General features: G+C 35.2%; 1 protein-coding gene across 1 annotated transcript in view; it reads right to left on the reverse strand.

The window, feature by feature from the left end:
- The window catches only part of PREX2 (phosphatidylinositol-3,4,5-trisphosphate dependent Rac exchange factor 2), a gene marked incomplete at its 5' end in the record, with an annotated part of 190,631 nt that extends 183,238 nt beyond the window's left edge, over nucleotides 1-7,393 (reverse strand). Inside the window, 2 exons of the mRNA XM_032848425.1 lie at nucleotides 2,278-2,381; nucleotides 7,260-7,393. Of these exons, the coding sequence (XP_032704316.1) occupies nucleotides 2,278-2,381; nucleotides 7,260-7,393 (238 nt within the window). The remainder of the gene's footprint in view (nucleotides 1-2,277; nucleotides 2,382-7,259) is intronic.
- Between the last annotated feature and the right edge of the window lie 1,566 nt (nucleotides 7,394-8,959).

Genomic DNA, 8,959 nt, shown 5'->3' on the forward strand with positions numbered 1-8,959 from the left:
TGAGGATATATACTTATCCTAAGGACCTAGTAGTCACAATTACTAGAAAATTAAATTTTCTTTGCAGGAAGCAAATGGGAGGTATCCAGCTGCAGCCTAAAGTTTCTTTAAGTGACCTTGTAACAAGTATTTGTAGTCAGATTCCTGCAACATGCTGTGTATATATGTTTATGGGCAAATAAAGGACTTAACTGTGTACTACAAAGTGTAATTAAATTCTTCATCATATTTCAATGAAACATGAACCTTGGAAGTTTGTGCCAAGAGGTGTCATCAGACAATTTATGACTAAACATTCTGAAATGTCCTGTCTTTCCCACTAATTCATATCTACCAGGGTCTGAAGGCTTGTTTCCCTAACATCCCTATCCCCCAGGAACCAAAGTCCTGAAGGTACACAATCTTACCAGCACTAAAAGAACATTTTCATGGGATTGAATCCAAAGTCCATTTGCGTTAAAGTTCCATCACCCCACATAGGCTCTCACTCCCCTACATCAGACACAGATATGCTGAAAATGGTATTCTATGCAAATGCCTCCAAAGGCCCTAGCTTCTTAGATTAATTTAGTGCCCGTTTCCCAAAACATAAGAATCAGTGTCAAATTCATCAAAATTTACCAAAATTCATTTAGATTACCAGTGCAAATGATACAAATGGGCATGATCACGTCATATGGGGGAAGGGAAGGAAGTAAGACCCAGGAGCTGTGTGCTCACAGAAAGGTATAAAAAGGGGAGAAAACAAAGAGAAGGCTAAAACAACAGGGGACAGGTGGTTCCACCAGGGGGAGACAGGGCCAAGAAGGAGCAGAGTGGAGGTCTGAGTATGCCTTCCTCTACCTTACTTCCCCCCACCTCAAGAACAACAGGGGCTTTTGATATTCTCTTCAGGACTCAGGTTACTGAAGCAAGACAGCTGTTCACATGTAGACAGACAACATTGCTAAATGTCACTAGGGTCCTCTCAGAGCATTAAAATGAATTAAAATGTCACCTTCTAAAAAAATATCATGCGCATCCCGACATGGAAAGGTAGCCTAATAGGTCCCACATGCTAGCCTGTGAGTATTTGCAACTGTATTGATGCCTGTACCACAGAAAGGGATTTTCAGCTGTGCAGGTGATCAGACATTTCCACACCTCCATCCCTCCCTTAGCCCATGAAGAACCTCGCCACAAGATGACTTGCTTCCCAAGAGAGTACACCCGAGTTCTGCTCATTGCACCTCTTTTCCCCTTACCTGCAGCAATCATGCTTCACTATTTATGTTCTAGACCATGTTTTAGGGTGCTAACAATGGGATAGAGAAACAGCACACAGGTGAGCATCTGAAAATTTGTGTGCCTACAGATGATAAACATTGTTCTCCCCTCTGGGACTTAGAGATGGCAACAAAGGTATGTGGTAGCAGGGAGCTGACCTGTGCCTCATCCCATGTATAAATGGGGTATTATTAAGGCATTTCTCCATATGGGAACTAAAGTCACTTGGCAACAACTAATATATTTTATTTCATCTTGTCTTTTCTTCTAGAATTTCTTTGAAATTCTAATTAAAAATCATTGGGGAGAAAATGTGATCCAATTTACTAACCATTAATATTATAGACTAGTATATTGTCATATTACTCAAAATGACCCATTTATTTTTGCAAATACAAAATAAGTTATTTAACCTCATTTTATTTAATGTTTGTGACTAACCGTGGTTTGGTAAGTTTACTTTTCAAAGTCTGTACCTTCAAATCTGCAGTGTGAAAATGCACTATCTTTAAGTAATAAAGTACTTAAAATGTACACTTAAAATACACAAAACACCCTTCCTCTACAAGCAAATCGACATGTTTATATGCATACTGGCTTTATAGTTAAAACAAATTTAGAGTTTTCCATATTCTACAGTGAGCATATTATATGAAAAAATATCACATATATACATAAAAAATAGTATAACTTGAAGAAAATAAATGAATCCCTTATTATCTGCACTCATGCTGGTGATACCAGGAACTGTGAGTGTGTACATCACTCCTACTCAGCTATTTCTTTGTATCTCTGTGTTGAATGCTACTGTGTTTCAGCCAAATATAACTTTCTACTTTGCCAATAGTCTTCTCCTTTATCTTTCCTTTATCTTGCCTCTCTCCCCCAACTGTTCTATCCAACAAAATACTTCTAAGCTCTAATGCACCACAGATGAATTATTCAGGTGAAAAGTCTGTCTTATGAGGGAGTTTACCATTGGTCTTTCCTTCTAAAAAACAAATTACCTACCCGTGCCATCATCCACATTCTCCACTTCCATCACCTCCGTATTGATCCGGCCACGAAAAAGGTACCGATGTCCATCTGTAGATGCCTTGCTATTCTTCAACCGTCTTGCAATGGAATGAAATCACAAAAACATTGTTACTAAACTTAATAAAAGACAGCGTTGAAGTAATATGATGTAAACTAGCCATAGAAAAAAAAATGAAAAAGACACCAATGCCATCAATGATATTAACTCTGAGGCTCTTGGTGTTTATTTGTGTCCTCCCAAATGAGGCTTATGTCCCAGCTTTTGTAAACAAATGGAAGCTTCGGACTAAGAACAACATACAGTTGGGTGGGTAAATGGGTGCTTTTGCTCAATTTAAAACATAAAATGTACCAAATCAAAGTCTAGTACACATTAAAAGTTGGTTATTTTAAAATTTCCTTTTATTTCTTTCACTTTCATTTTTCATTTTTCAGTAACTAGCTGGTAATTTCCATTTTTTCAAATTTGGATAAAATTCAGTTAGTACTTATGATCCCTTGTGAAGAAACTGTGCTGGAAATTCTTAAGTTCAGTATTACACTGCTGAAAATAATTTTCCTATATTATTTCTATGATGTGAGACCTATATACTTGTTGAATAAGTCTCTTAATACATGTATAATGCTTTATAAGGGTCTTATTTATTTTTAAAATAGTCTAAAACATTCCAGAACTTTGGTATAGTGTGTCTAAATCTGGTCTTTAATCTTAAAATGTTTGTAACACAAAGTTAAAATATCCAGGTTTATAAATGAACATTTATAGTAATGAATTATGTGGCTAAATGTGTTTGTAGTTGAATCACTGAACATTCAGGAGAGATTATTTTAAAAACAGGTTTTTTTTTAATTAAAGAGGAAAGATTCTAAGAAATGATTCAGGAGGATTCAAGAATACCTAGTCACTCAAAAGATTTCAATTAACTTGAACTATTCCATTTGACTCATTGACAAAAGTCTGCCTAATAATTTAATATACTGAAATAATTATTCATTTGTTACATTTGTTGTACAGACACATCTGGCAAAACTGAAGGCATAAATATTCACCAATTTCGGTGTCCCTCTCCTCCCCACCCCTGCAGTTAGATACCAGCCCTGAAGCAGGAGGAGTAGGTGCAGGGAGGGGTCACAAGGTGCTGTCCCAGTCCGAGTTCCTTCCTTGAAGGAGAATATATATTATCTGTCTAAAGCCTCATCAGTACTTAGTAGTCCTTCATCCCTACTAAAAGAAACTAATTAAATAGATTAGTTAACCTGATTAGGGTTTGTCAGCCCCAGGCCTTCACCATCTTGCAGTCCTATGTTCATTATGAAACTCACCTCTAAATGTCCTTTGCTAATAACCCTAAATAAATGCTACCAATTAGGGATTCAGGCCATATAGTATGCAAGTTGGCATCATAGAAAGCCAGGATAGAGAAGAATGCCAAGAAGTTCTGTATGTAGGTAACTGCATATCCTCCCAGGTAGGACATATTATTGTGGTCTCTTGCAAAACAGAGTTGCTTTTAAGTTGATACATCATTACTTCAATCATTTTTTTTTTAAGTTTTATGCACAGGCAAAGATAACAGTTTTATTCACATGCAAAGAATCATGGTAACAGTTTTATTCACAGGCAAAGAATCATGGTGTGGAATCTATCACTGGGTCCTATTTTCCAAAGCATTAACTTACTTTGTGATCTTGTGAGTTCTGTATAGGCTTTTAAATTTCTCTTGACCAGTAGATAGTAACACTCAGTATGAAATTCCACTAAATGTCTGATCAATATTGTTAACACTTGGTTTAAAAAGAGAGAACTTCAGTCCCTTCAGAAGGTGGTTCTATTAAAGTTTATCAACTGAAAACCTTCTGCTTTGAAAATAATTTTGCTCTATGTTTTAATGTAGAATATTTGATATCCCAATTTCCTGATTTCCCTCCTAATTAATTGTTTTAGTGGTCATCACATGCACGTTGCAGGAATCTTCATAATGGCAGAAAAATTAAAACAAACAAATAAACAAAAACCTAAAGTCCACTGATAGGAGAGTGGATAATTAAGTTGTTATCAATTTAATTGTGATAATATTCAACCAATGGAATATTAAGCAACAGTTAGATGAATAAACTATTCCTATACATATGGATAAATAATCTACAAACTATATTGTACACAAAATACAAAGTGCAGAAAACAAAATACATTATAATACTTAAAGAGCTCATTAACAAGCCAAACTAAGCCATATCATGTTTTATGTATTAACTATTATACAAAACATTATATTTTTAAATACTAGTGTCTCCTGAGATTAATAGCATTAGTAAATTCCAGAGCTGAGATTCCTAATCAGCACTCTTGGCTTTTGTGAATGTAACTCTAGAATTCAATTCATCAAGTCCCTAGGTTTTACAATTAAAATACTGTGGAAATTTCAAAAAGGTTCAGTTTACTCATACTCACTAAACAATCATTAGAGCTTCAATAGTACTTGGTTAAAGGGATGAAGTATCCTAAAATGAAGGGACTTGATGGTATATTCTTACTACTTCAGTTCAGGAAGGGAATAGACAATCATATTTATGCAGTATTTCCATTTCTAGTCACTATGTATTTTGTCCACATTATATCTCATTAATGATATTTGTTCAAAAACTAGGATTTTAGGGGCACCTGGATGGTTCGGTCAGTTAAGCATCCAACTCTTGATGTTGGCTCAGGTCATGATCTCAGGGTCCTGGGACTAAGCCCCATGTCAGGCTCTGCACTTCAACAGGGAGTCTGCTTCTCTCCTTCTCCCTTTGCCCCTACTGCTGCTCACTCTCTCTCTCAAAATAAATAAATAAATCTTAAAAAAAAAAACAACAAACCCTTCAGGATTTTAATTTTACAAAATCTTTTCTGTTGTTTACCAATTTAACAAGGAAAGTCGTAAGACCATAAATGATATCATTACTGTACATGGCTAATTTCGCAAAAGCTTTGCACTTGAAGGCAGGCATATATATAAATAAGTATGAGATCAGTTGTAATTTAAAAAAAAAGATCTCATTCTCAAATGGATGCCTTTAATAACTGCACCTAGATGGATGTGTTAATTGACTTCATGGGCAAAATCCTTTCATGATGTATATCAAATCATCATGTTTTACAATTAAAATATATTACAATGTTATTTGTCAACTAGTCCTCAATAAAGCTGGAAAAAAATTGTACCTAAACAACCTGAAGCACATTATAATTTTTTAATGAGTTATATACAAGTAAATTAACATCCTTTTCTACATCTTCTTAAAACCTATTTCTATGAATCCCAATCTTGCTGCAAAACACAGAGAATTTAGAAGAGCACAGTAAAAAAAAAAATACACAATTCATTTTCATATGTGGTAAACCATCTTTTTTTAAAAAAAAAAAAGCTCATTAAGGCAGGGATTAACAACAACTATCTTTTTTGAAAGATTTATTATTTCTTTATTTAAAGAGAGAGAGCATGTGTGAGATTAGGAAAGGGCAGAGTGAGAGAGAGATAAAGAGAGAGAGAGAGAAACTCAATTTGAGTGCAGAGCCTGATATGGGGCTCAATCTCACAAACCTGAGATCATAACCTGAGTCAAAACCAAGAGTTAGACACTTAACCAATTGCACCACCCAGGCACTCTATAACTATCTTTTGACTTTAACCCTAACCTGTTCCCTGTCAGCAAGACACATGGGTAGTTCTATGCTTTCTCAGCACCACTGTATATTTGCACTAATGTCTCATGGTAGGGAATTCTGATACTATAATCCAAGAGGCAGAACTCCCATGTCATCAGCATAGCTGCCAACTCAGAGAACTTGCTCTTGACATCTTGTTCATTGACTTAGGAAATCCCATTTCAAGAGATGAAGAATGACGTTCCCTTAATCTTGCCTCAGAAATCAGTCAGTTTTTGAGTTTCTCATTCTCATGCTACCAAAAGTCTTTGGTTACATTGTCCTCATTTCTGAACCTAGAATAAACACTCGTGCAAACCCTGCATCCTTAACCCATCTGTTTTACCTTTAAATTTCATGAAGCCTTTTAGTACCTTTTCACTGAAAATAATGTATCCTAGATATGGTTAGGAAGAAGTATATAAAGGCTCAGGAAATTTCCCAATTAAGTTCAGCTTTATTATTTTGCTTAAACAATCTGTAAAATGTTTCACCAGGAGTTCAAGGAAACATCCTATAAGTACCTCCTAAAGAAAAAATTATATCCCTACTTTAAAACAAATAACATACATCAGTAACACTGCTACATTAAATTACTTAAACTGATGATAACTAAGCTATACCAGGAACTTGCTTGGGTTTCATTCATTCACTTATTAATTCATTTATTCACTTATTCAACAAATACCTCTTGAGTGTCTATTACATGGCAGATCCAGTCTCTGGGGAAATAGCACAGAATAAGTAGCAAGACCAGTATTCTCATGGACTTTACAGTCTAATCCAGCAAAGGTGGCAACAAATAAATAAATAATGAAGAAAATATTAGCAAGAATTTTCTGGATATTGATATAAAATTGCTGGGAGGCTATACTAGATGGGGCAGTCAAGGAAAATATTTCCAAAGAAGCGGAGGAAATGACTGGGAAACAGCACTGGCAAACACGGAAGACATATTCACCTTTCCTACAGAGCCTGAGGCATGTGGGTTCGCAACAGAAAAATTTTTTTTCCTCCAAAAGCTTCCTGGGAAGGTAGTGTTATTAAATAATAGTCACATTTCAGTCAGGTTTTACAAGAAGGTAATGAGAAGAATCAGAAAATTGGCTAAGAGTATGTGAATTTTGCTGAGGAGATCCTGAGTTCCCAGAAGCACAGAGGAAAAGGTTGAAACTGTGAGATTGATAAATAATTTCTTTTTTCTTAAAAAAATTTTTTTCCAAGGTTAATAAGTTATTTCTGAAGAAGTACCTTTTTATCACCTTACCTGTGTTTCCTTTTGCAATACACCAGAAGATTATCAAAAAGAAAGAATACCCGTTCTTGAATATTTCCAGAAGAAATTTTCAGCAAGACACCACACATTAGCATCTCAGTGCAGGTGTCAGTGATATTGGATCCCTAGGTTTAAAAAAAAAAAAAGAGAGAGAGAGAGAGAGAGACAATGTCTGATCACTTAACAGAAACTTTTGTGTGTAATTCTTCTTCTCATTAAAAGTCTGTTTTTATTTCAAGATACAATATATGGACAGGATAAAAGTTGAAACACCATAAATATTTATACACTGGATGGAGGTCTCTTTTACTCCCAGACTCCTCCTCATCAGTCTCAGCAGATACAACTGTGGTTAGGAGACTCTGGGTCATCTTTTAGCTTTCTTACACATGTAGGCATATATAAGCATGGATGATACATGTTACCTATGCTCTTTTACAAGGAGATGATTTCAAACTGATGCATAAAATTCATGTCTCTAATGCTCCACTCCCCCTCCTCTCTTCCCTTGGTATGGGAAAAGAGTTCCATGGATATATCACAAAGTACATGAAATTCTCTAAATTTTTAATGGGTCTCAACTTATTTATCCACTCTTTGGATGGAGAGAAGAAAAAAGAAGAAATTAAAGGAAAAAAAAAAAAACTATTTAAAGAGAGCAACCTTCCATAGAGCTTTAACCCAAGTTGAAAGTTAGCATAGGCACACTCGTTCCTTAAATAAGTGTTCACTGAGTGCATGCTAAGCTCAGATGACTAGTGACAAAACTAAGTCTTCACACAAGAACTAACGACTGAGAGGAGCCACAGATGGAAAGTGCCTGAATCATGAACAGAGGAAAGCTGCCCAATGAAGCAGAGCACAAGCATTGGATTATTGTGTGAGCTGATCAAAAGTTTGTCCTTTGAGCCATTATAAATGTGGCAGTGTATTTGTTTCTACATCCTAAACTATCAAAGCTAATGCACTGAGTTAGACAAAACAAAGAACAAAAAAAAAGTTTTCAATAGATAGCTGATAAGCATGCTCTGTTCTCAATATGCCTGGTCTCTTTAAATCTAGGGATAAATTTTTGATTCTTTTTCAACTCAATGCTTTTATTTTTGTTTTTGATATTTAAAAATCAGACCATGAATTGTAAATTTCATATTTCCACAGAAATCATTGATACAGTTTCTCTGATTATAAAAAATTAAATTACAATGATAAATCATACATGTCAGTAAGAAACTTCCCAAATGGGAAGTTAGGAGAATGTGACTGTGCTGAGTATCTGCATTACAAACACATTTTATTTATTTTTTTATTTTTTACTAACTTTATTTTTTTAAAGATTTTATTTATTTATTTGTCAGAGAGAAAGAGACAGAGAGAGCACAAACAGGCAGAGGGAGAAGGAGGTTCAGTCCCAAGACCCCAGGATCATGACCTGAGCCAAAGGCAGGTGCTTAACTGACTGAGACACCCAGGCATCCCTACACACATTTTTTATTTTTTGTTTTTATGTTTAACTTAATTTTTAATTTTTTTAAAAATTTTATTTCCAGGAGAGTTAACATACAGTGTTACACTAGTTTCAGGTGTATAATATAGTGACTCAGCAAGTCCATACCTTATTTAGTGCTCATCACAATAAGTGTATTCTTAATCCCCCTCACCTCTTTCACCCTTCCCCTGACTCAAATCCCCTC

The sequence above is a fragment of the Lontra canadensis genome, unplaced genomic scaffold (genome assembly GCF_010015895.1).
Source record: "Lontra canadensis isolate GAN:19392208 unplaced genomic scaffold, GSC_riverotter_1.0 scaffold203, whole genome shotgun sequence".
Taxonomy (NCBI): Eukaryota; Metazoa; Chordata; class Mammalia; order Carnivora; family Mustelidae; genus Lontra; species Lontra canadensis.